We start from the raw sequence: 27,496 nt of genomic DNA on the forward strand, positions 1-27,496 counted from the left end.
CAGATGATGATGGACAAAATTTCAAGGGGCTTGAGGTGTTCCCCTTTTTATTTTTTTCCAAAATTAGTCTTTCCAGGGTCTAGATATTATATGTATGCTAGGGAAAAAATGAAATGTTAGTTTGCATAATATTGAATTTGCGATGCTTTTTATTTCCCTGTATAGGCAAATACATACCCACAGGTATATTATGTTATTTTAAAATTTTATTATTCCTGGTATTGTAGACAAATGCACGGAAACACAAAATGTGCTTAGAAATAAAATGTTATTTTCTAGACCAGTGGCTGAAAATCAGCAAACATGTTTTTTCCCCAGAGGAAACCTTACTAGCCTCCTGGTTTATCAACAGTCCTAGAGTGCTGCTACCTGGTGGGGAAAGCATGCCATCACAGCTGGCCCCGGTGTCCCGTTGCTTATCCCTGAAGCACTGCTGCCAAGGCCAGAGTCCAGAAGAGTGCCCTTTCCTGGGTGATAAGCACAAGTGAACTCTGCCTCGGAGGGTTGTGGCCGTGCTCCCTGCCTGAACACGCACAGAGCATCTCAGAGCTGTAACCTCGGCCCCTTCCTCTCTCTAGGGAGCCCTCAAGTTCCAGAGTGGCCGTACTAGCCCCCTCTCCTCAAATGTCCAGTCGTGGTGGACAGGAAGCTCCAGGGCCCTGGCTGCCTCAGCTCCTACAGCCTGGGTCAGCTAGGACAGGGACATCAGTCCCCGTACCCTCACCTGGAGCCTCGCTTTATCCTTTCAGCTGCTCGGCTCCTGGGAGCACCACAAAGAAAAATTCTTACAGGGCCTGCTTATAAATTATCCTTAAATAAAATGAGGCTTCTTTAAGCTTTATTCACATTTTCTTTGATGCTCTTGTTTGTGGTCAAATCACCACTAAAAATTATTTTCCATGTTGATTCCATTTGTATGATACTATAGGGTAATTTTTTAAACGCATGTAAATGCATTCTATATATTTATTTGAAATAAGCACTTCCAGGGCTTCCCTGGTGGTCCAGTGGCTGAGACTCCGTGCTCCTGATGCAGGAGGCCTGGCTCAATCTCTGGCCGGGGAACTAGATCACACTTGCTACAACTAAAGGTCCCACATGCTTCAATGAAGACTGAAGATCCTGCGTGTCACAGCCAAAACCTGATGCAGGCAAATAAAATAAATAAATAACATTTATAAAAAAATAAAGTAAGCACTTTCCAGAGAAAAATATTACTTCTCTAGGCTCTGTCAGCACAATTATGCCAAATTGTTGCGTTTTTACAGTGTGCTTAAAACTCTCAAAGTGACTGTCTAGGCCTATCTAATATGCAAGAATATGCAAGTTAAATAAGCAACAGTAGACTTGTATTTACTTATAGCATCTCTTTATGTGACTTGCAGGAAGACCCTGCACTCAGCTTCAGCTCCTGAATCCAGAACGCTTTGCACGTCTTATCAAAGAAGTAATGAACACATTCTGGCCTGGCAGAGAGTTGATTGTCCAGTGGTACCCATGCGATGAAGACAGAAAGCACCCATCTGTGTCATGGCTTAGGATGGTGTGGAAGCATCTCTACGTACATTTTTCAGAGGATCTGACTTTATTTGATGAGATGCCACTCATCCCCAGGACCCCACTAGAAGAAGGGCAGACGTGTGTGGAGCTCATCAGACTCAGGGCTCCTTCATTAGTCATTTTAGATGATGAGTCTGAAGCACAGCTTCCAGAATTTTTAGCAGACGTGGTACAGAAGCTTGGAGGGATTGTCCTTAAAAAATTAGATGCCTGCATACAGCACCCACTTATTAAAAAATATATCCACCTGCCCTCGCCAAGTGCTGTGCTGCACATCATGGAGAAGATGCCTCTGCAGAAGCTGTGTAACCAGGTTGCATCGCTGCTTCCAACGCACAAAGATGCCCTGCGTAAGTTCTTGGCCAACTTGACTGAGAGCAGTGAGAAGGAGAAGAGAATAATTCAGGAGCTGACAATATTCAAGCGCATCAACCATTCATCCAGCCAGGGGTTGTCTTCCTACACCAAGCTGAAGGGCTGCAGGGTCCTGCACCCTGCGGCCACGCTCCCGGCAGGCCTGCGGCTCTCCATCTCAGTGGTCGACAGCAGCGACGAGGCCACCATCCGCCTGGCGAACCTGCTGAAGGTGGAGAAGGTCAGGACCACCAGCTGCTTGAAGCTCATCTTAAAAGACATAGAAAGTACATTTTACTCTCAAGAAGAGGTGACACACCTTGTGCTATGGGTCCTTGAGAACCTGTCCTCTCTCAAAAGTGAGAACCCCAATGTGCTTGATTGGTTAACGCCGCTAAAGTTTATTCAGCTCCCACCAGGGCGGCTGGTGATGGCCAGTGAACTCTTTGACCCTGACGTAGAGGTATTGAAGGACCTCTTCTATGACGAAGAGGAAGCTTGTTTCCCGCCCTCGGCCTTTACCTCCCCAGACATCCTTCACTCTTTAAGACAGATTGGCCTGAAAAATGAAGCCAGTCTCAAAGAGAAAGATGTTGTGCAAGTGGCTAAAAAAATTGAAGCCTTACAGGCCAGTTCTTGTCCAAATCAGGACACTCTCCTGAAGAAAGCCAGGACACTCTTACTGGTTTTAAATAAGAACCCTGGCCTGCTGCACTCGTGTGAAGGGAAGGCGACCCTAAAGAAGATAAAATGGGTTCCAGCTTGCAAGGAAAGGCCCCCAAACTACCCAGGCTCCTTAGTCTGGAAGGGCGACCTCTGTGAGCTCTGTGCGCCCCCTGACATGTGCGATGCAGCCCATGCCATCCTGGTTGGCTCTTCAATTCCCCTTGTGGAAAGCGTCCATGTAAACTTGGAGAAAGCTTTAGGCATCCTCACAAAACCTGGTATCAACGCCGTCTTAAAGCACTTTAAGATCGTTGTGGATTGGTATACATCAAAGGCCTTTAGCGATGAAGACTACTACCAATTCCAACATATTTTGCTTGAAATTTATGGATTCATGCATGATCATTTAAATGAAGGGAAAGATGCTTTCAGAGCCTTAAAATTTCCATGGGTTTGGACTGGCAAAAAGTTCTGTCCTCTCACCCAAGCTGTGATAAAACCATTCCATGATCTTGACCTTCAGCCTTATTTGCATAGTGTGCCTAAAACCATGGCAAAGTTCCACCAGCTGTTTAAGGCCTGTGGCTCAATAGAGGAGTTGACAGCAGATCATATTTCCATGGTCATTCAGAAGGTGTATCTCAAAAGTGACCAAGACCTCAGTGACCAGGAAAGCAAACAGAATCTTCATCTTATGTTGAACATTATCAGGTGGCTTTACAGCAATCAGATTCCAGCAAGCCCCAACACACCAGTCCCTATACATCATAGCAAGAACCCTTCCAAGCTCATCATGAAGCCAATTCATGAATGCTGCTACTGTGACATCAAAGTTGATGACCTGAATGACTTACTGGAAGATTCTGTGGAGCCGATCATTTTGGTGCATGAGGACATACCCATGAAAACTGCCGAGTGGCTGAAAGTCCCATGCCTCAGTACAAGACTAATCAACCCTGAGAACATGGGCTTTGAGCAGTCAGGACAACGAGAACCGCTGACAGTAAGGATCAAAAACATTCTGGAAGAGTACCCTTCGGTGTCAGATATCTTTAAAGAGCTCCTTCAAAATGCTGATGATGCAAATGCAACAGAATGCAGCTTCATGATTGACATGAGAAGAAACATGGACATCCGAGAGAATCTCCTGGACCCGGGGATGGCGGCGTGCCACGGGCCGGCTCTGTGGTCGTTCAACAACTCCCAGTTCTCAGATTCAGACTTTGTGAACATAACCAGGCTTGGGGAGTCTCTGAAGAGGGCCGAAGTTGACAAGGTTGGGAAATTTGGTCTTGGGTTCAACTCTGTGTACCACATCACTGACATCCCTGTCATTATGAGCCGAGAGTTCATGATAATGTTTGACCCAAACATCAACCACATTAGCAAGCACATTAAGGACAGGTCTAACCCTGGGATCAAAATTAACTGGAGCAAACAGCAGAAGAGACTCAGGAAGTTTCCTAATCAGTTCAAGCCATTCATGAACGTGTTTGACTGTCAGTTGCCCCTGACGGTGGAGGCACCCTACAGTTATAGTGGGACTCTGTTCCGACTGTCCTTCAGAACCCAGCAGGAAGCCAAAGTGAGCGAGGTCAGCAGCACCTGCTACAACACAGCTGACATCTACTCTCTGGTGGATGAGTTTAGTCTCTGTGGACACAGGCTCATCATTTTTACTCAGAATGTAACCTCCATGTACTTGAAGTACCTGAAGATTGAGGAAACCAATCCCAGCCTAGCACAGGACACAATAATCATAAAAAAAAAACCATGCTCCTCCAAAGCGCTGACCACACCTGTCATCAGTGTTCTAAAAGAAGCCGCTAAGCTCATGAAAACTTGTGGCACCAGTAACAAAAAGCTCCCCGCCGAGGCCCCCAAGTCGTCTTGCATCCTGCAGATCACAGTGGAGGAATTTCACCACGTGTTCCGAAGGATTGCAGACTTACAGTCACCACTTTTCAGAGGTCCAGAAGATGACCCGGCTGCTCTCTTTGAAATGGCGAAGGCAGGCCAATCCAAAAAACCGTCAGATGAGTTGCCCCAGAAAACCGTGGATTGTACCACGTGGCTGATCTGTACCTGCATGGACACGGGGGAGGCACTCAAGTTCTCCCTGAGTGAGAGCGGGAGAAGGTTGGGCCTGGTACCATGTGGAGCTGTGGCGGTTCTCCTTGCTGAAGTCCAGGACCAGAAGTGGGCTGTGCGGCCACAGGCTGGAGAAGTGTTCTGCTATTTACCCCTGCGGATAAAGACAGGATTGCCAGTTCACATCAACGGGTGCTTTGCTGTTACTTCAAACAGGAAAGAGATCTGGAAGACAGACACGAAGGGGCGCTGGAACACCACCTTCATGAGGCACGTGGTCGTGAAAGCGTACTTGGAGGCTCTCAGTGTGCTGCGTGAGCTAGCTGCCAGCGGAGAGCTGATGGACTACACTTACCACACTGTGTGGCCTGACCCCGACCTAGTGCATGATGACTTTTCTGTCATCTGCCAAGGGTTTTATGAAGACATCGCCCATGGGAAAGGGAAGGACTTGACGAGGGTCTTCTCTGACGGGTCCACGTGGGTCTCCATGAAGAACGTGAGATTTCTGGATGACTCCATACTTAAAAGAAGAGATGTTGGTCCAGCCGCCTTCAAGATATTTTTGAAATACCTCAAGAAGACAGGGTCGAAAAACCTTTGTGCTGTTGAACTTCCTTCTTCGGTAAAGCTAGGATTTGAAGAAGCTGGCTGCAAACAGATACTGCTGGAAAATACATTTTCAGAGAGACAGTTTTTTTCAGAAGTGTTTTTCCCAAATATTCAGGAAATTGAAGCAGAACTCAGAGATCCTTTAATGAATTTTGTCCTAAATGAGAAAGTTGATGAGTTCTCAGGGATCCTCCGTGTTACCCCATGTATCCCCTGCTCTCTGGAGGGGCATCCTCTGGTTTTACCGTCAAGATTAATCCACCCTGAAGGACGAGTCGCTAAGTTATTTGATACTAAAGATGGACGATTTCCTTATGGTTCCACTCAGGACTATCTAAACCCTATTATTCTGATCAAACTAGTCCAGCTAGGTATGGCGAAGGATGACATTTTGTGGGACGACATGCTGGAGCGTGCAGAGTCAGTAGCTGAAATTAATAAAAGTGATCACGGCGCTGCTTGTCTACGAAGTAGCATCCTGTTAAGTCTTATTGATGAAAAACTGAAGATAAGGGATCCAAGAGCAAAGGATTTTGCTGCAATGTATCAAACAATCCCCTTCCTCCCATTTCTGACAAAGCCGGCAGGTTTCTCTTTGGATTGGAAAGGCAACAGCTTTAAGCCTGAAACCATGTTTGCAGCAACTGACCTCTATATAGCTGAGCACCAGGATATAGTTTGTCTTTTGCAACCAATTCTAAATGAAAATTCTCATTCCTTCAGAGGCTGTGGGTCTGTGCCCTTAGCAGTGAAGGAGTTTCTGGGTTTGCTCCGGAAGCCCACAGTTGAGCTGGTTGTAAACCAGCTGAGAGAAGTTGCAAAGTCAGTTGATGATGGGATCACATTATACCAGGAGAACATCACCAATGCTTGCTACAAATACCTCCACGAGGCAATGATGCAGAGCGACAGCACCAAGACGGCAGTCACTGAAAAGCTGAAAACCTTTAGCTTCATTCTCGTTGAAAATGCGTATGTCAACTCAGAAAAGGTGGCTTTTCATTTAAATTTTGAAGCAGCCCCATACCTTTATCAGTTGCCTAATAAATATAAAAATAATTTCCGTGAACTTTTTGAAAGTGTGGGTGTGAGGCAGTCTTTCACTGTGGAAGATTTTGCTCTCGTTTTGGAATCCATAGCTCAAGAAAAAGAAACCAAACAAGTAACAGAAGAGAATTTTCAGCTCTGCCGGCGAATAATCAGTGAGGGGATATGGAGTCTCATTAGAGAAAAGAAACAAGAATTTTGTGAGAAGAATTATGGCCACATAGTATTGCCGGATACTAACCTTAAGCTTCTCCCTGCGAAGTCTCTGTGCTATAATGACTGTCCCTGGATAAAAGTGAAGGATAGCACTGTCAAGTATTGTCATGCAGACATACCCAGGGAAGTAGCCGTGAAACTGGGTGCAGTGCCAAAGCGGCACAAAGCCCTGGAACGGTATGCATCCAATGTGTGCTTCACGACACTGGGCTCGGAGTTTGGGCAGAAAGAAAAACTGACCAGCAGAATTAAGAGCATCCTCAATGCCTATCCTTCAGAAAAGGAGATGCTGAAAGAGCTGCTTCAGAACGCTGATGACGCGAAGGCCACGGAGATCTGCTTCGTGTTTGACCCCAGGCAGCACCCAGCGGACAGGATATTTGATGATAAGTGGGCACCCTTGCAGGGGCCAGCGCTGTGTGTGTACAACAACCAGCCTTTCACAGAGGATGACGTCAGAGGGATCCAGAACCTGGGCAGAGGCACCAAGGAAGGGAACCCTTGTAAGACCGGGCAGTACGGGGTGGGGTTCAACTCCGTGTATCACATCACAGACTGCCCCTCCTTCATCTCCGGCAACGACATCCTGTGCATTTTCGACCCTCATGCCAGGTATGCGCCGGGGGCCACGTCCGTCAGTCCTGGACGCATGTTCAGAGATCTGGATGCGGATTTCAGAACTCAGTTCTCGGACGTTCTGGATCTTTACCTTGGAACCCACTTCAAGCTGGACAACTGCACGATGTTCCGGTTCCCTCTCCGTAACGCAGAGATGGCAAAGGTTTCGGAGATCTCATCAGTTCCATCATCGGACAGGATGGTCCAGAACCTCCTGGACAAGCTGCGGTCAGATGGGGCAGAGCTGTTAATGTTTCTTAACCACATGGAAAAAATCTCTATCTGTGAAATAGACAAAGCCACGGGTGCCCTGAACGTGCTGTATTCCGTGAAGGGCAATATCACTGATGGGGACCGGCTGAAGAGGAAGCAGTTTCACGCGTCTGTCATCGACAGTGTCACAAAGAAGAGGCAGCTCCCAGACATCCCAGTGCAGCAGGTCACCTACACCATGGACACTGAGGACTCTGAGGGGAGCCTCACCACATGGCTCATCTGTAACAGGTCTGGCTTCTCCAGCATGGACAAGGTGTCCAAGAGTGTTGTGTCAGCGCACAAGAACCAGGACATCACGCTCTTCCCTCGTGGGGGCGTGGCCGCCTGTATCACCCACAACTACAAGAAGCCCCACAGGGTCTTCTGCTTTCTGCCACTCTCTTTAGAGACAGGGCTCCCATTCCATGTGAATGGCCACTTTGCACTGGACTCGGCCCGCAGGAACCTGTGGCGAGACGACAACGGGGTCGGCGTGCGCAGTGACTGGAACAGCAGCCTGATGACGGCGCTCATCGCACCCGCGTATGTGGAGCTGCTGGCCCAGCTAAAGAAGCGCTACTTCCCTGGCTCTGACCCAACGCTGTCGGTCCTGCAGAGCACACCCATCCATGTTGTCAAAGACACGCTGAAGAAGTTCCTGTCGTTCTTCCCTGTCAACAGGCTGGACCTCCAGCCAGACCTGTACTGTCTGGTGAAGGCGCTGTACAGCTGCATCCACGATGACATGAAGCGCCTCCTTCCAGTGGTGCGTGCTCCCAGCATCGACGGCTCCGACCTGCACTCCGCCGTTATCATCACCTGGGTCAACATGTCCACCTCAAATAAAACCAGGCCATTCTTTGACAATCTACTGCAGGATGAGCTACAGCACCTTAAAAACGCAGATTATAACATCACCACACGCAAAACAGTCGCAGAGAATGTCTACAGGCTGAAGCACCTGCTCCTGGAGATCGGCTTCAACCTGGTTTATAACTGTGACGAGACTGCTAACCTGTACCACTGCCTTGTGGATGCCAACATCCCCGTGAGCTATGTCACCCCTGCTGATGTCCGGGCTTTCTTAATGACCTTTTCCTCCCCCGACACCAACTGCCATATTGGGAAGCTGCCCTGTCGTCTCCAGCAGACCAACCTGAAGCTTTTCCACAGTTTAAAACTTTTAGTTGATTATTGTTTTAAGGACGCAGAAGAAAGTGAGTTTGAAGTGGAGGGCCTGCCCCTTCTCATTACCCTGGACAGCGTTTTGCAAACTTTTGATGCAAAACGTCCCAAGTTTCTAACAACATACCACGAACTGATCCCATCCCGCAAAGACCTGTTCATGAACACGCTGTACTTGAAGTACAGCAATATTTTACTGAACTGTAAAGTTGCGAAAGTGTTTGACATTTCCAGCTTTGCCGACCTGCTGCCCTCTGTGCTGCCCCGCGAGTACAAGACCAAGAGCTGCACCAAGTGGAAAGACAGCTTTGCCAGTGAGTCTTGGCTGAAGAATGCCTGGCATTTCATCAGCGAGTCCATGAATGTGAAGGAGGACCAAGAGGAGACAAAGCCAGCCTTCGACGCCGTCATGGACACCCTGAGAGACTGGGCCCTGCTCCCGGGAACAAAGTTCACTGTGTCGGCCAACCAGCTCGTGGTCCCTGAGGGGGACGTCCTGCTCCCACTGAGCCTCATGCACATCGCTGTCTTCCCAAATGCCCAGACTGATAAGGTCTTTCATGCCCTCATGAAAGCTGGCTGCATTCAGCTGGCTTTGAACAAAATCTGCTCCAAAGACAGTGCATTTGTCCCTTTGTTGTCCTCTCACACGGCCAACATAGAGAGCCCCACAAGCATTTTGAAGGCTGTGCATTACATGGTCCAAACCTCAACGTTTAGAACTGAAAAATTAGTGGAAAATGACTTTGAAGCACTTTTGATGTATTTCAACTGCAATTTGAATCACTTGATGTCCCAAGATGACATAAAAATTTTAAAGTCACTTCCATGCTACAAATCCATCAGTGGTCGCTACATGAGCATTGTGAAGTTTGGAACATGCTACGTGCTTACAAAAAGTATTCCCTCCGCTGAAGTGGAAAAATGGACACAATCATCATCCTCTGCATTTCTTGAAGAAAAAATACACTTGAAAGAATTGTATGAGCTGCTGGGTTGTGTACCTGTGGATGATCTTGAGGTATATTTGAAACACCTCTTACCAAAAATTGAAAATCTCTCTTATGATGCAAAACTAGAGCATTTGATTTATCTCAAGAATAGACTGTCGAATGTTGAGGAGCTGTCTGAGATTAAGGAACAACTTTTTGAAAAGCTGGAAGGTTTATTGATAATCCACGATGCTAACAACCGACTAAAGCAAGCAAAGCATTTCTATGACAGAACTGTAAGAGTTTTTGAAGTTATGCTTCCTGAAAAATTGTTCATCCCGAAAGACTTCTTTAAAAAACTGGAACAACTTATAAAACCCAAAAATCAAGTTGCATTTATGACCTCCTGGGTAGAATTCTTAAGAAACATTGGACTGAAACACATCCTCTCTCAGCAGCAGTTGTTGCAGTTTGCTAAGGAGATCAGTGTGCGAGCTAATACGGAAAACTGGTCTAAGGAAACGCTGCAGAACACGGTCGACATCCTTCTTCATCACATATTCCAGGAACGAACAGATCTGTTTGTGGGGGACTTCCTGAAAGAACTGTCTCTGATCCCCTTCTTGTGTCCAGAGCGGGCCCCTGCAGAGTTCATCCGATTTCACCCTCAATATCAGGAGGTGAACGGGACACTTCCCCTCATCAGGTTCAGTGGCGCCCAGGTGAACCCAAAGTTCAAGCAGTGTGATGTGCTGCAGCTGCTGTGGACGTCCTGCCCCATCCTCCCAGAGAAGGCCACGCCCCTGAGCATCAGGGAGCAAGCAGGGAGTGACCTCGGCCCCCAGGAGCAGCTGGAGCAGGTTCTGAGCCTGCTGAACGTGAACCTCGACCCCCCCGTGGACAAGGTCATCAACAACTGCAGGAACGTGTGCGCCATCACGACGCTGGACGAGGACATGGTCAGGACCAGAGCCAAGGTCCTGAGGAGCATCTACGAGTTCCTCAGTGCTGAGAAGAGGGAGTTCCGCTTCCAGCTGCGGGGTGTTGCATTTGTGATGGTGGAAGACGGCTGGAAGCTCCTGAAGCCAGAGGAGGTGGTGATCAACCTGGAGTACGAGTCCGATTTCAAGCCGTATCTGTACAAGCTGCCCTTAGAGCTGGGCACCTTCCACCAGCTGTTCAAACATTTGGGTACTGAGGACGTCATCTCCACCAAGCAGTACGTGGAGGTGCTGAGCCGCATCTTCAAGAACTCGGAAGGGAAGCAGCTGGACCCGAACGAGATGCGCACTGTCAAGAGGGTGGTTTCTGGCCTATTCAGGAGTCTGCAGAACGACTCTGTCAAGGTGCGGGGCGACCTGGAGAACATCCGGGACCTCGCACTCTACCTGCCAAGTCAGGACGGCCGACTGGTCAGGTCGAGCATCCTGGTGTTCGACGACGCCCCGCACTACAAGAGCCGGATCCAGGGCAGCATCGGGGTGCAGATGCTGGTGGACCTCAGCCAGTGTTACTTGGGGAAGGACCACGGCTTCCACACCAAGCTCATCATGCTTTTCCCCCAGAAGCTGCGGCCACGCCTGCTGAGCAGCATCCTGGAGGAGCAGCTGGACGAGGAGACCCCCAGGGTGTGCCAGTTTGGGGCACTGTGCTCACTCCAAGGCCGGCTGCAGCTCCTGCTGTCCTCTGAGCAGTTCATCGCGGGCCTTGTCAGGATCATGAAGCACGAGAATGACAACGCCTTCCTGGCCAACGAGGAGAAGGCCATCCGCCTCTGCAAGGCCCTCCGTGAAGGGCTGAAGGTGTCCTGCTTTGAGAAGCTTCAGACCACACTACGGGTGAAGGGCTTCAACCCCATACCCCAGAGCAGGAGCGAGACCTTTGCTTTCCTGAAGCGGTTTGGGAATGCCGTCATCCTGCTGTACATACAGCACTCAGACAGTAAGGATATCAACTTCCTGCTGGCCTTGGCCATGACGCTAAAGTCAGCGACCGACAACCTGATCTCTGACACGTCCTACCTAATTGCTATGCTGGGCTGCAATGATATTTACAGGATCAGTGAGAAGCTTGACAGCCTAGGTGTGAAGTATGACTCTTCAGAACCATCGAAACTTGAACTACCAATGCCTGGCACACCAATACCTGCTGAGATTCATTACACCCTGCTCATGGACCCCATGAATGTCTTTTACCCGGGAGAGTACGTCGGTTACCTTGTCGATGCTGAAGGCGGGGACATCTATGGGTCGTACCAGCCAACGTACACGTACGCCATCATCGTACAAGAGGTCGAAAGAGAAGAAGACGCCGACAACTCAAGCTTCCTAGGTAAGATTTATCAGATTGACATTGGCTACAGTGAATACAAAATCGTTAGCTCTCTGGATCTGTACAAGTTCTCACGGCCAGAGGAGAGCTCCCAGAGTAGAGATAGCACCCCCTCCACCCCCACCAGCCCCACGGAGTTCCTGGCCCCCGGTCTTCGAAGTGTTCCACCCCTCTTCCCTGGGAGAGACGGCCTCAAGACCCCGTCTTCCAAGCATCATTCCCCCAAAAAGCTCAAGGCTACTTCTCTCCCAGAAATTCTAAAGGAGGTGACGTCTGTGGTGGAGCAAGCCTGGAAGCTTCCTGAGTCGGAGAGGAAGAAGATTATCAGGCGGTTGTACTTGAAATGGCACCCTGACAAAAACCCAGAGGACCACGACATGGCTAATGAGGTTTTCAAGCATCTGCAGAATGAGATTAACAGGTTAGAGAAACAGGCCTTTCTCGATCAAAATGCAGACAGAGCCTCGAGGCGGACGTTTCCCACTTCGGCCACCCGGTTCCAGTCGGAGAAGTTCTCCTTCCAGAGATTTTACACATCGTGGAACCAGGAGGCCACAAGCCACAAATCTGAGCGGCAGCAGCAAAATAAAGAGAAAGGCCCACCGCCAGCTGGGCAGACGTACTCCCAGAGGTTCTTTGTCCCCCCTACTTTCAAGACGGTCGGCAACCCGGTGGAGGCGCGCAGGTGGCTGCGCCAGGCCAGGGCCAACTTCTCGGCTGCCAGGAACGACCTGCACAAGAACGCCAACGAGTGGGTGTGCTTCAAATGCTTCCTGTCTGCCAAGCTGGCTCTCATCGCGGCCGACTATGCTGTGCGGGGCAAGTCCGATAAGGACGTGAAGCCAACGGCCCTGGCACAGAAGATTGAGGAGTACAGTCAGCAGCTGGAGGGCCTGACCAACGATGTCCACACCCTGGAGGCCTACGGTGTGGACAGCTTGAAGACCAGGTACCCTGACTTGCTGCCCTTCCCGCAGATCCCCAATGACAGGTTCACATCTGAGGTCGCCATGAGGGTGATGGAATGTACTGCCTGTATCATCATAAAACTTGAAAACTTCATACAACAGAAAGCGTGAGGCAACACTAGGGGAGAAGTGGGGAGCTAGGTCCTGGACATGTCGTAGCACAAATATGACTCACTGTCCTTCCTTAAGCCTCATCGCCAGCATTCAGGGATGGTGAAGCACATGGGAGTTGATCAGGTAGAATCTCGGCCTTCTTATTAACGTGGATGTCCACAGGGGACCTTGACCTGAGAGAGTAGTGTTTCGAGGCTGGTGGTGAACTTGAGCTTGCTGGATGCGGCTGGCTGGCCGGCCAGCACCTCTGTGAACTGCACTTTACACACCAAAGCTCAGTGGTCTGTTAGATAGAGTCTCTGGGTCTCTGGTTGGTGGTGGAGGGTGGGAGGAGTTAGTTTTGTGTTTTTGATGTATGCAGTATTTTTGAAGGAGCTAATGAAACACTGGACATATCATTGGTTGAAACAAATTAAGGATATTAGGTCTGTGGAGCTTTATCGTTTCTTTAAGCAGATCCTCTTGGGTGCATTATCAGCTGGATCTGATTATGAGCCTGTTGCAGTTTTACATACTAGATACTCAGCACATGTGTAACATGGTACAGTATTTTATCCTGAATACTACTTGATTGAGACTCTGCAGACAGCCTCCACTGGGGTTCCCTGAGTGCCCTTCACATCCTCTTCCTGGAGGTCCCCCTCCCTGGGCCTGCAGGCATCCCAGATCATGAAGATGGCATTACGGGAGACCCAGTGGTGGCCCCTGTTCTCGCTGGATGTGAATATTGTTTTGAGAACCGCTTGCCAAAGCCACGCCCGTCACCTGTGAGGGCATTTGCTTGATGTTTGTATGTGTTTCCCACAAACGCCCTAATTTATATGGTGTGGTTGGACAGGATGTGATCTTTCATTGTCTAAAGGTGCTGCACTCAACATTTTTTGTCCTTCAACATGGCACTTAGTGGAGTTTTTTTTTTCCTTTGGATTTCACTCTGAAGACATTAAAAAACTGTAAAATCATGTGACAATATCCAGTAGGTTATAAAAGAGGAATTATCAGCTTGTGTCTTCCCCATGAATAATTCAGAACTGATGTTTAATTTTTATCATGTTTGAATGTCCTATGAACGTTATATCCCTTGCAGAATATAAAAGATGATAATTAGTTTATTTAAGTGTGCTGGCTGTAAATGATGTGCAGTATAATATTTTATGCAATTAAGGGCTTATGGGACATATTACCACTTTTTTTACTTGTACTGGTAATAAGGAATGTTTGCGCCTCCACTATTGTATTGCTTCTGGATGTGAGCCATGTGATGATTTCTGCTATTATAATAAGTGCCACAATTTTAATAAAGCAAATGTACATATGAAGTCATTATAACTGGTATTTCTTGAGAAATAGTTCCTTGAAAATCAAACTTAGTATCTTCCTGTATTAAGATTTGACATGCTGTGTATATGTGTGTTTATTGGAAATACTAGGATAGAACTTTCCTATATATTTTATACTGGAATTTTAAGAGGTTTCTTTTTATGATTGAGTATAAAGTACTTGGTATATACTCAGTTTATTAGGTGCTCATTGATTTTGTTAAGAGTTGATTTTATTTCACCTTTTTAGGGAATGCGATTAGTTGACATTTATGATTTTTGTTGTTCACTTGCTAAATTGTATCTGACTTGCAACCCCCCCTCCCATGGACTGCAGCATGCCAGGCTTCCCTGGCCTCCCCTATCTCCTGGAATTGGCTCAAATTCATGTCCACTGAGTCATGATGCTGTCCAACCATCTCATCTTCTGTCGCCCCCTTCTCCTTTTGCCTTCAATATTTTCCAGCATTAGGGTCTTTTCCAATGAGCTGACTCTTTGCATCAGGTGGCCAAAGTATTATAACTTCAACATATGTGATACACATACGTATTTGGAAATATATGAAATAGAATTATTCTGTAGTAGAGGCTGGATGGATTCCTTGCTTCAGGGAAGGGCTGTGTGCTGGGCTAGTTCACACCTGAGCCCTAACAGGTGGGCGATGTTCCTCTTATACCTGAGGCACAAGTTTTCAAACCCTACACACCAAACTTGGGGTTCTCTGTCCCAGGCCCCGCCCCCCCCCCCAGTTCTGGGTCTCCAGCTACCTGGGACTTTTAAGTTCTTGCTACTTTAAAACTCAGATTCAACACTTAGAATGTATTTTATTGCTTTTGGATATTAAAATGTACACAGGAAATTTTGGCTTTTATGATAGTTGATGTAGTTGGAATTTTGTTTTTTCTAGACTTCCTTTAACAGAAAAATTATAGGTCTGCAGTCCTTTCCATGAAGCCCTTGCATACAAATGTATTTCAGAATTTGGATTTTAGAAAGTTAATACTACTGTGTATAAACTGGGTTTAATGAGGCTTTTCCATTGGGGGTCTGGAGAAGGAAATGCAACCCACTCCAGTACTCTCGCCTGGAGAATCCCATGGAGGGAGGAGCCTGGTAGGCTACAGTCCATGGGGTCTCTAAGAGTTGGAGACGACTGAGTGACTTCAGTTTCACTTTTCCATTGGGGGTGGGGGTTGGGCCACTCCCCTTTAATCAAACACAGTGAAACCATGAACACCCACCCACCCTAAACTACACAGACCTGAGAAACAGCCTCATCTAAACTTAGATCAGGTTTTGCTGCCCAGAGTTTACAGCAGATAGATTTGGGAAGTTTTCATTATTTGAAACTTTTAGATTTTGAAGTTGAGGGCAAAGAATTTTGGACCCAAACTATTTTTTTAATTATTATTATTTTACGCCTTTTACCCTATTTTGCTTTTCTTATTAAAAGGAAACTGGAGACTGCCAACCAGTGTGTGAGCAGCTGCTCCTGGGGAGGGGGTTGGAACAGGCCTTCTGCCCATGGAGGCGGGCTCTGTGCTGCCCTGTGGGCAGGAGGCCCGAGTGGTCCACAGCCACCCGGGGGGAGCAGGTGAAGGCCCGAGAATGATGCTGGGAAGATGTTTGCATAGCGTTTAGTCAAATAAAGAGAAGTAGTTGACAGGTTAACTTTGGGGACCAGTGGGTGTCCTTCCATCAGTGCCAGTTGACATCCTGTGTCCTTGAGCGTTTTGTCGACCTCAAGGATAAGAGAGTAGAGAACAGCAAGTAGATGAGACTTAGCTAGTCGTGTATTGCTCAGGGTTCCACCAGAGCCTGCAGCCAGTGGGAGACGTGTGGACACCACGTGGGAAGAGGTCTCCTTCCAGGAGTTGATCAGCCATCAGGGCTAGAGGCTGTGCCCACAGGATGCCTGCCCATGGGCAGGAGCTGGAGCTTCCTAACTGCAGGTGGAGGTTCCTAAACCCTGGACTTCTAGAGCTTCCCCACTGATCTTGTTTTGCCACATTTGGTCTAAAGTGTCATCAGTCCTCCACTGGTTAGGAAGCTAGTCCCCGGCCTGTGCTGTCAAGGCATGGGAGAGCCTGGGGGGACATGGATACCAGAGCCAAAGAAGAACCACATGCTTAAAATCTCTGCTTCTTTCTCTTGTGTTTGTTAAGACCCTGGATACAAAGCCCAGGACAAAAACCGAAGCTGCACTGACTATTCAGCTCAAAATTCACTTTCTGCTCCATGCCCTTCTTACCCTCTTGTTCCACCTGCTTGTTTATGCCTGACCCAAAGTTCACTTGGTTTTCAAACGACAGCCAGTGTGTAGTGGCAGTTACAGAGAAGACTGAAGCCCAGTGAGCTGACGTGTTAGATCGGGGAATGGCAGGGACAAACAGTACAAGCAACCCAGCCTCGCTGGCTTCATGCTGGGGATGGCTCTGCTGTTCAGAAGAGCTCCCACCCTGCTCCCCTGTCCCTCACGAGCAGAGACTGACCTGGGGGACACCGAGAGGGGAACCTGAGCCCTGTAGGAGCTGCAGAGCCTGTGAGGGGTTGAGAGGTTCACGTTTGCTCCACTGAAAGGTCTTAGCAAATCTAGTTTGCTGCAAATCTAACTTTACTATTAAAGCTGACATTTTGATCTTCATTTTTTGACTTGTGTCTGCTTCTCAGTCGGTTCGGAAATTGGAAAAGAAATAAAGACTGTTTTTCAAGGTCCCTAAAGTATCAACCAATACTCAGTGGTCGTAACCACTTGGTGCCTAGTCCGTGTACGTGCCTCATTGCAGGTGCTCCTAGCACGGCCTTGCCCCTTCAGTGGAGATTTAAACTACACTGTATAATGTACTTAAGAAGGTAGGTTTATGCAGTACATTCTAGAATACAGCCCATCTGAAAGTCTGGCTTGAAACCAAGGAGAAACTCCTCGTTACTCTGGAGAATGCAGCTAGAAACAAAAGTTTGGATTTACACCTTTTATTTAAAATGTTTATTCCCTGTCCTTTGAGTCTTTTTTTTTTTTTTTTGACTCTGCTTTATCGTCGACATTTTTTTGGACATGTACACACATTCTATAAGAACCCATCTATATCGACTGGGTTGGAAGACTTTTTTTTCTGCACAAACATGGTATAAGAGAGTAAATATGACACAAAAGTGACAACACTGCTACGACAACAGGAGTGTCCCAGCAAGAAAGCAGACGTTAATTCTAAAAATCAGGACTTAATGGAAAAGGCAAATACTTGTTTAAATAATCTAAGTCCCCACCCTCCCAATCCCCTGAAACTAGGAGTGTTATATTCAGAGTTGAGTTTGCTCTTAACTGATTAGGACACACTGTATTTTTAAAATTTTAATTTTATTTTGTATTAATAATTTCAAATGTTTATAATACCAGTAATTTAAATATTAAGAAACTGTTAGGAGTGGGTTGCATTGTTAACACCTTGTTAAGACAGCATTAGAAATAAAGACCACTTTTCTCTCAGTTCTGAGACTGTGGAAAATGAAACCAGTGTTGTATTTCTAGTCATAAATCCTTTAATGGGAAAGTTGCAGTGCTGTTGGTCCCACCACGTCTCGTGCTGTGTGGGGATTCTAACGGGAACGATCAGTTAAACACACATCAAAACCAACACCTGGCGTTCGGTGTGATGAAGGCATCCTACCGTGTAAGTAAAACCACAAAACCAAAGCATTCATGGGTTCAGTGTGTGTGTTCACCATATTCATATACAGATCACACAGCCGAGGATGGCAACTGTGAGCAAGGACTTGGTGAAGCTCCGCTCCACCCCGGTCCCTCACCTCTCCTGTGAGGTGAGCATGCGGGCTGGGCAGCGGCGAGCCCCCACCAGCTCATGGGGCCCTCTTGGTGGATGACAAAACTCCCCTTGACTTTAGTTTCTCCACCTTTCACGTAGGCATCAGCCCGTCTGTGCAGGTATCAGGTAAACAGGTGATGCAGGTGCAATGAGACACAGATCAAAGTTTTCCAAAGTGAAAACTGATGTTGAAATGTTAGGGTCCAGTTGAGTTTAATTTTAGTAGATACTGGGTGACCTGTGACTTGACTCATTTTTTTTTTTTTTAATCACCAGCAACTGGGGGAAAAACAGTACGGAACTCAAAAAGAGTTGTGAGGATTAAAGAAAGCAACACACATTGTGAAGTCTATGAAAAATGTAGGTTGATTTTTATTGCTTATGGACTATATAAAGAAACATGATCAGTTGTGTACAATTTATTCCTCTGACCACATTCTGAAAGTCAGATCAATCTCAACATCCTTTTAAAACTTGAAGATTTTCTTCTGAAACCAGACACACTTTGCGTTGAAATGAATACAGCTCCTGCAGAATTGATTGACACAGTGGAAAACCTCAGAGAACTCTGAGGCACCTGGGTAGGACTCAGACTACTCTCACGGGAGGTCAGAAGTCTCCAGCTGAGCATCACACATCCATGCATCCGTTCCACACAGCAGCCCAACATCCCATCACAGACCGACACACACAGGACAGGGAAAGTCACAATGATTCTGATCCTTGGACTTTTGTGTCTAAGCTCCACTCTGAGATCACAGTTTCACAGGAACATTTTCAGTGGTGCGTTTGAGCTCCTTTCAAACTCCCACACGCAAACTCAGCTCACTGTTGTCGAGTGGCTCCAGCTGGGAAGGCTGAGGTCTGCACTGCTGAGTGCACCGAGACACAGCAGATGCGCCCTGGGCAGTGCCGATGGTTTAGAGGCAGAGATGACTGTGCTCGTGGCACGTGGTACCCACGCCGGCTACAGACATGTAGAGCTTCCCGTTCGGACATGCACAGACTTCGTAGAGCCCCTGGGAGCTGCCTGCGGGCCCCTGGCTCCCCAGAGCCAGCTCGGGCAAAAACACAGTTTCCGAGTCGAGCATAAGCTGCTTGGGAGAGAGTGAGACAAGACGTGGTCAAGGGGAGGGAACACGACAAACACGAAACTCAAACGCTCCAAATGTTCCAAGTTCTTTCTCTGCATAGAAAATGAAGTAGGTACCTGCCTTGACTGAAGTCGCATTATGATGACCTGATTCTTTCAAAGCCTATTTCTCGTTTCCATCTGGGCAGGGGGGATAAATATTCCTTAGGAACTGGAGGGAAGTCTTTTTTTTTTTCCTTTTATTCATTGCACTAGGCCAGCTAGGAAAGTGTATGATGTGACACTCCTTGAAGACCTTTCAGAGTTATCTGGCCAAAATAATACCATTTTTTGATTCACATCGACCTTGTATTCCACTTTGACCTTCAGCTTCTCCTCCTATTGGGATAAAGTACAAGCCGCAGAAGTTGACTCATCTTATTTATTTTACCTTGTGAATGCTGGAATTGCTCATGATATTATTTTCCTAGGAGAGGCAATTAAATTCATCGTAATGGCTAGCAACCATTTCTCCAGCTTTTACAATTTTATTTGCAACTCTGTTGCCTTCTATTAGATACAGGAAGCAAGTGACACGCAGACAACTGAAATAAGAGGGAAGCCACTGGACTTTTTGTTCCTAGAGAGGTTTAGTTGAACCAAGATGCACACAAATGGCTGTTGATTGAGTTTTGGAAATCTCTGACAGCTAAAAGAAATTAGAGTCATAGCACAGAGCAACCAAGCCTGAGCCCCAGCAGGGTGTTCACTTATCAGAACGAGCTGAACTATGTTTGGGAAGCTCCCACGTTCTTCCTCACCAACAAGGTGGAATCCCACCTTTGTTTTATGCGGCTCTGGTCCCGTCAGGCCGGGCTCTGAATACACTGGCATCCCGGGATGCTGACATCTCTGCGGGCAGTGCAGGGTGACAGTACAAGGGCATGGCAGGCAGGCTTTGCCCTGGGGTCTGGGTCACCGTCAGAGCAGGAAGTCAAATGGGTCTTATGTTTTTTGGAGCAGAACCTATATCGGTTATTGTCTAATGCTTTGCTGCTGCTGCTGTTAGTTACTAAGTTGTGTCCGACTCCTTGTGTCCCATGGGCTATAGCTGGCCCAGGCTCCTGTGTCCATGGGATTTCCCAGGCAAGAATACTTGGGTTGACATTCCCTTCTCCAGGGGATCTTGCCAAGCCAGGACTGAACCTGCCTCCTGTGGTCTACCTCTGCAGCCTCAACCACACCCCCCCTTAATATTAAATTAATATCAGTTCAAAATTATCTTACTGGATTGATGTCTCTTAGCCCTGTGACATAGTGAAGTAAATACTATTTCCTGTACTTGACAAATGAGGAGAGAAGCCCAGAGAGGCCTGTTAATGTTCCCGACTCAAACACGTAATTGGCGAATTGATCTCACACTAGAAGGATCAATAAATAGTAGGGAGCCTGTGCCTTGCTGCCCATTCTCAGAGGGGCTCTTATCAGGGATGTTTTATTTCTGGACTGGAGGTTCCAGAGTTTTCTTTATTGCAACTCTTATTTTTCATATTTGACTTTCACTGAACCAGGACTTGATGTGAGCAAGCACCCTGGGTGGTAAAAAAAAAAGTTATCCCTTACAGGTGACCCCCAGTGATGGTTCTACTGAGAGGGTCACTAGGAAGTGGCAGAATGGACATTCTTTGCAAGCTCTGAATGTCCAGGACTTTTTCAAAGCTGAAAACAATAAGAGACTTGATAGGACAAATGCCAAAGAAAGCAGTCTGGATCCAACAGAGACTGCTTTTAACCTTTCTTGGCTTTTCTTTTAGTGTTAAATTTTTTTTCCTTCTTTCACATTTTCTGTGATGCCTTTCATGACATCTGTTTACAAACTGTAATTTGCTGATGGCTTATTGGATGTGAATGTCATCATTACTTAGTGGACGTGAGGCTTGTACAATGGGGGCAGCCACCACCCACCGTCCACTGGACTCACCGTCCCATCGCTGCTCTGAAGAACGATGTCCATCTGGGTAAGGGCCTCGATCTTCCCCGCAGGGGCTTGAATGTGAACGCCTTTGGGGGCGTCCATGCTGAGACTCCGTGTTGGGGATTCTAGTCTGAAATGAGGGAAGGAAACCAAGAAAAAATGGCATAAAAAACAGCCACCCCAGGAATCCCCCAACCAATGGAGAATATACTATATATTTTACTGATTATATTCTTAGAGAACATAAATCTTAGAGAATATAATCGGTAAGATCATAGAGAATATAATCAGTAAGACATAGTATCTTCCAATAGAGATAGAGACATACAGAGAATATATATCAGTAAGATATACAGTATATTCATTCATTCTTTTTAAAAAATTTTTAAATTAATTAATTTATTTTAATTGGATGCTAATTCCTTTACAATATTGTGGGTTTTGCCATACATTGGGAGCTTGGCATGCTGCAGTCCATGAGGTTGGACTGAACAGCTGCTGTTCAGTCACTAAGTCATGTCCAACTCTTTGCAACCCCGTGGACTGTAGCATGCCAGGCTCCTCTATCCTTCACTATCTCCCAGGGTTTGCTGTAACTCATGTTCACTGAGTCAGTGATACCATCCAACCACCTCATCCTCTATCATCCCCTTCTCCTCCTGCCTTCAATCTTTCCCAGCATCAGGGTCTTTTCCAGTGAGTTAGCTCTTCGCATCAGGTGGCCAAAGTATTAGAGCTTCAGCTCTGGCATCAGTCCTTCCAATGAATATTCAGGGTTGATTTTCATTGATAAATCCAGAAATAAAGGGCAGTAAAGAAATTAACTTCCCATCAATGAGAATCTATGAAATTAATATCCCCTGAAAACTGATGCAAACGTTGACCATCCCAGCCTTGTGCGGCAGCTCCAGACAACATGGTCAGTAGGCTGGCATGCCACACCAAAAGAAAGTGCTACTGGTGAATATCTCTGGAAAACTATTTATTTTTAGCCCAAACCCAGACTTCTTTGGGAAAAAGAGAAATTTAAGGGCAACACATTCATTTGCTACATGTTCACAAAAGTTTGGACTTCGTTGTTTGCTTTTTTTTTTTTCTCATTTAGGAAGATTACAGGGCACATGCAGCAATTTCTCCTGGAAAAATGACTAACTAATGGAGTTTACAGACAAGGTGGAGACTAGCCTCAGCAGGCCTTGTTTCTGTAAGATTCAGCAGCATCTCCTTGTGATTTAGTCAAACACAGATTCAGAACCAGGAACACAGGAACAGGGATCTTCTCTTATTTGCTTCTGCCTGGAAACGACTGATGGCATTTCCACCAGATGGCCCAGCAGGATCACTGGACAGGCTTTTCATCTGCTCCAACCTGACTCAACCAAAAGGCGAAAGGCTGACTTGCTTGGAATGTTTAAACATCCACGAGAAGGAGAAAGGGACCCATCCCACTGCAGGGTCAGAGTAGGGTGCAGGTGGCAGGAGAAAGAAAGAGTAGCATTTAAGAGGCGAGAAGTGCCTGGTAATGAATTTGCGTCTGAAGTGACTGATCAACTTTTAAAATAATTTCTTAATTGAAGTATAGTTGATTTACAAATGTGTGTTAATTAATTTTGGCTGCATAGAAAAGTTACTCGGTTATATATATATATAGAATCTTTTATATTCTGTTCCATTATAGTTTATCACAGAATATTGAGTACAGTTCTCTATGCTACCCAGTAGGACATTGTTGCTTATCCATCCTATATATAATAATCTGCATCTGCTAATCCCAGATTCCCAATCCTTCACTCCCCCAACCAGCTTGGCACCCACCAGTCTATTCTTTATGTCCTGGAGTCTGTTTCACAGACAGTTTCATTTGCGTCATATTTTAGATTCCACATATAAGTGATATCCTATATTATTTGTCTTTCTCTGTTTGGCTTACTTGACTTAGTATGATAATCTCTAGTTGTATCCATGTTGCTGCAAATGACATTATTTTGTTCTTTTTTATGACTAAGTGGTACCGATCAACCTTTAAATCAGGTGGATTACTACCTTTAATTGGCAAGTTTTCTCATCTACCACTATTTGTTATGGAAAATAAAGCTCCCTTTTCTTATGTCCCTCTCAGTATGTAAGATCTGACCTGTTACACATGTTAAAATATGACTTTGAGTGTCAGAAGCAGAGATATTCCTGGAATGTATTGGTCAAGTTCTGTTGGGTTTAGGTGTTGGGGGAAACATGCTGGTACCTACATGAGCCTGGTCTGCTGATGGAGGCACCTTCTGGCCACTGCTAACTGCCTGCATCTTTCCTGCCTGGACTGATGGAAGACAGCGGAGGGAAAGGAGGAGGGTGTGAGCACCTTGCACCGCTGGGCCCATTTCAGGGACCCTGTCGAAGGTGAGTCCATTTCCAGGGTCATTCTCAAACCACAAGTGACCTCAACAGGACCAATGACTAGTTGTTAATGTTCTCACAACACAGTGCTCCCAGAAGCAGACTTCGTCCCCTCTGCCTTATTTCTATCCTTGAAGACGAAACATTTCAATTCAGTACAGGTTTAGACCCATATTACCAAAAAGGCTGAGATGAGAATGCTCTGAAGTACACATTTCCATGAATGCAATCAACATGGTCAGATATCAAAGACCTAATGTTCACATGGAAAAATAAGCAAGAACAGACAGAGAAATGGTGAGAGAGAAAAACTCTGAGAGGGTGTGTGTATGTATGTGTGTATGCATATGTGTGTATGTGTGTGCACGTGTGTGTGTGTGCTTAGTCCTACCAGATGCTGAAGTATCTTCTCAAGATCTATGAGATATCTCTGGGCATTTCATACACACTAGGTTGTAGCTTGGACTCAGTCTCCATAAAATATTCAAGTTCCAGCCCCTAGTCTCTGTGGAATCCTGATTTCTCCTTGAGTACCCCTGACTTAGCTTCCACTCCACCATGGGCTTCCCAGGTAGTGCCAGTGGTGAAGAACCCACCTGCAACGCAGGAGATGCGCGAGACCTGGGTTCGATCCCTGGACTGGGAGGATCCCTGGAGGAGAGCATGGCAGCCCACTCCAGTATTCTTGTCTGGAGAATCCCATGGACAGAGGAGCCTGGTGGGCTACAGGCCACAGATTTGCAGAGAGTCAGACATGACTGAGCAACACATGCACTGACCGTGAATTTTCTGCTTGGTTACTGGGACCTGAGAGTGAATGGGCTTCCTTGGTTTCTACTTAGGTGATATTTATAAACTGCATTAAGGAAACCAATATTTACAAGTGTTTGAAATGGGAACAAATACTTCCACATCTGTTCATTTTACTCATCTAATGAAGAAACATATGTGTTACTATGTCCTAGGCATGGTTTCCGCCATCACATCCCTACTGGGCTGTAGGGGCTTTGCAGTTTGCCCCACTGCATCCACATCTACTGATTCCTTAAATTTCCGTTCAAGAGCTTTCTTATCTGTGACTTCATCTCAGATCGCCGAAGGAAGAGTTACACTCTTTCTCCTATGCCCTCACTATCATTTTGCACCTTCATCATCGCAATGAATGATGTCATTGTAACTTGTTTGCACGTTTCTTTCTCCCAACAGACTTTAAACTCACTAAGGTCAGGGACCACGCCTTTTATCACTGTGGAACCAGCATCTATATAGACTCTGGCACGTAAACACACTTTATACGTTTTTGCTGAATTTTTTAAAAAAAGATTGAATTATATCATGCATAAATGAGAATTAGGTTTAAAATCGTATGTTACAGTTCATACTTCTCTTGAGGATGACCTTGCCCTAAGAAATGTAAATCTAGCTTAAATACAAGTCAATTATATATTTTTCTTAAAGAAAATAACTATTACCCTTTCATAACTACCATTTGAGCACATACCAAAATTTAAATTGTGATATTTAAACATGTATATTTCAGAGGTCTTTTTATAAATGATCTTCATGATCTTAACCCAACAACATCCACAAAGTTTTCATAGGTCAGTTAACATATTCCAGAATCGATCTCATTTTACTCAGACCAGGAATAGTAATGCTACTGGACACAGATATAAAAAGGGAAAGACAGGTGATAGCATGAACTCACAGAAGACAATACAACTCTCATGCACTCAGTCAGCTGAGTCTGGTGATAAATCAGGGAGTAAATCACTAAAGGGTTCCCCTGGGTGGTGGAAGGTGGGAACAGAGCGTACACTGGCTTTGGAGCCAGAGCTAAGTTGAGTCATGAGTTGGCTGCCTTTTTTCCTTTGTGTCTTAGAATGTGCTCCTACCTTGAGCTCAGTGTTCTCTTTTGTAAAATGGGGACTGAGTTGATGCTTTTCAGGTCGAGCTGACGAGGAAACGAGATAAATTATGTGACAGTACAGACACATTTCCTGGCAATGGCAGGCATTCGAAACCTGTTAGTTCATGTCTTCCATCCAAACCCCATTCCTCAAGCAATTCCTTATAATTTCATTATGTTCTCAATCACTCTGGTTGTAACACTTGGGTTATGGAATATTCCCTTAGTGTCATGTTTTAGAAAGCCAGAGAATACTTTTCTGCCATTTCTTTTTCAGGAAAGGCCTGCTGTAGAAGCCAGAAAATTTATTTCCTAATGGGAAAAATGTAAGACGAATTGCTTAATTATGAGGCCTATACTTTTAAAACAGTGACGTTCATTGCAAAGAGTGGTTTGGCAGGTCTACAATTTATATTATTTTTAATAACAAAATTTTTCTCATGGCATTATTTTTTAAAGATATTGAATCATGTTTCTTTCCTACAAAAGTAAAATGTTCTTCTTCCCTAACTATAATAATTCTATAATATTGATCTCATGGTCCTTTATCAAAATCAATGAAACTGTTGCAATTTAATTATAGTCACAATCTAATTTTATGCTGCAAATGTTCTCTAAGTGGGTAAGATGAATTGAACTCTCATTTGCTTTAGATTAATGTTTAATTCGGAGAAGGCAATGGCACCCTACTCCAGTACTCTTGTCTGGAAAATCCCATGGATGGAGGAGCCTGGTAGGCTGCAGTCCATGGGGTCGCTAAGAGTTGGACACGACTGAGTGACTTCACTTTCACTTTTCATTTTCATGAATTGGAGAAGGAAATGGCAACCCACTCCAGTATTCTTGCCTGGAGAATTCCAGGGATGGGGGAGCCTGGTGGGCTGCCGTCTATGGGGTCGCACAGAGTCAGACACGACTGAAGCGACTTAGCAGCCGCAGCCGCAGCAGCAATGTTTAATTAGACATTAACATTAAGAGAAATGCCAAATTTCCTAAATCCAGTTCCATTTGGTATGAATATCTAGTTGGTATAATAATGATAATAAAAATGATTATTTGTATTCCACTTTCAGTTTACAAAACATTTTTAACTTCATAGCTTATTAAATCTTCCCTAGAATACTCTGAGATGTATTATACTACCAATGTTTTATGAGAAAATATAGCTTCAAAGGGTTAATTTGGCCAAGGTCACCAGGCTTGTTTGTAAAGCTGGGGTTCCTACTGTACATTATTCCCCTATTTATACATAATATATTAGAATATGCTAGTTGACCTGAATATTTTTCAAGTTCAAATTCTAAATGTGACTTTAAGTGACACTGTAGACTTGTAGACACTTGTTTTAAAAACTATTGTTTGTTTTTGTTATAAAGTACAAATACACTATTAGAATAAACAGTTACAGCAGTAAAGGACGTTCAGTAGCCAGTGAGACAGTGAAATACACACAGGCACACAGAGACTCTGTATAAAGAAAAGACACATATGGAACGAGGTGATTTTATATATTCTGATATTACATAGAGATATACCAAAGGTTGAGGATATTATGCCGGTCGCAAAAGGGCATATACTGTATGATTCCACTTAAACAAGGTGCCGAGAGTCCTCAGATTCATAGACACAGAGGGCAGGGTGGTGGCATGCAGGGTCGGGGAAGGGGACAGGAGTTAGTGTTTAAGGGGCGTGGAGTTTCAGTTTTCCAAGATGTAAAGAATTCTGGCGACTGGAGGTAGGGATGGTTGACAACAATGAGTCTACTATAGGCTTTTGAACTGTACATTTAAAAGTGGTTGAGAAGGTAAAATGTATGTGTATTTTGCCACAGTTGAAAAAAGATATATCAACGGTTTACAATTTCTTTGCATATATGGATTCATCACGTTCTCAGTTTTGTAACGCTCTTGTCTCTACTCACAGTGCACATATTTTAAAAATGTAATGTAGACTGAAATTTCTGAGAATGCCTTTTGGACATTTTAAGCCCATATAGGACACAATTCTCTTTCACTAAAAGGTACAATTGTTTTACCTCAGCTGATGATTTTCAGGA

General features: G+C 45.6%; 2 protein-coding genes across 4 annotated transcripts in view; one reads left to right on the forward strand and one right to left on the reverse strand.

Moving 5' to 3' along the window:
• The window catches only part of SACS (sacsin molecular chaperone), an 81,371-nt gene extending 67,099 nt beyond the window's left edge, over window positions 1–14,272 (forward strand). For all 3 annotated transcript variants that reach the window (XM_060394094.1, XM_060394096.1, XM_060394095.1), the window contains one exon: window positions 1,386–14,272. In XM_060394094.1, the coding sequence (XP_060250077.1) occupies window positions 1,386–12,946 (11,561 nt within the window). In that variant the 3' untranslated portion in view covers window positions 12,947–14,272. The remainder of the gene's footprint in view (window positions 1–1,385) is intronic.
• A 4,164-nt stretch (window positions 14,273–18,436) lies between these two features.
• Window positions 18,437–27,496, reverse strand: part of SGCG (sarcoglycan gamma) — a 29,724-nt gene continuing 20,664 nt past the window's right edge. Inside the window, exons 7-8 of the mRNA XM_004012160.5 lie at window positions 21,147–21,270; window positions 18,437–19,187 (exon numbers count right to left, since the gene is read on the reverse strand). Coding sequence (XP_004012209.3) covers window positions 19,014–19,187; window positions 21,147–21,270 — 298 coding nt within the window. The 3' untranslated portion in view covers window positions 18,437–19,013. The remainder of the gene's footprint in view (window positions 19,188–21,146; window positions 21,271–27,496) is intronic.

The sequence above is a fragment of the Ovis aries genome, chromosome 10 (genome assembly GCF_016772045.2).
Source record: "Ovis aries strain OAR_USU_Benz2616 breed Rambouillet chromosome 10, ARS-UI_Ramb_v3.0, whole genome shotgun sequence".
Lineage (NCBI taxonomy): Eukaryota > Metazoa > Chordata > Mammalia > Artiodactyla > Bovidae > Ovis > Ovis aries.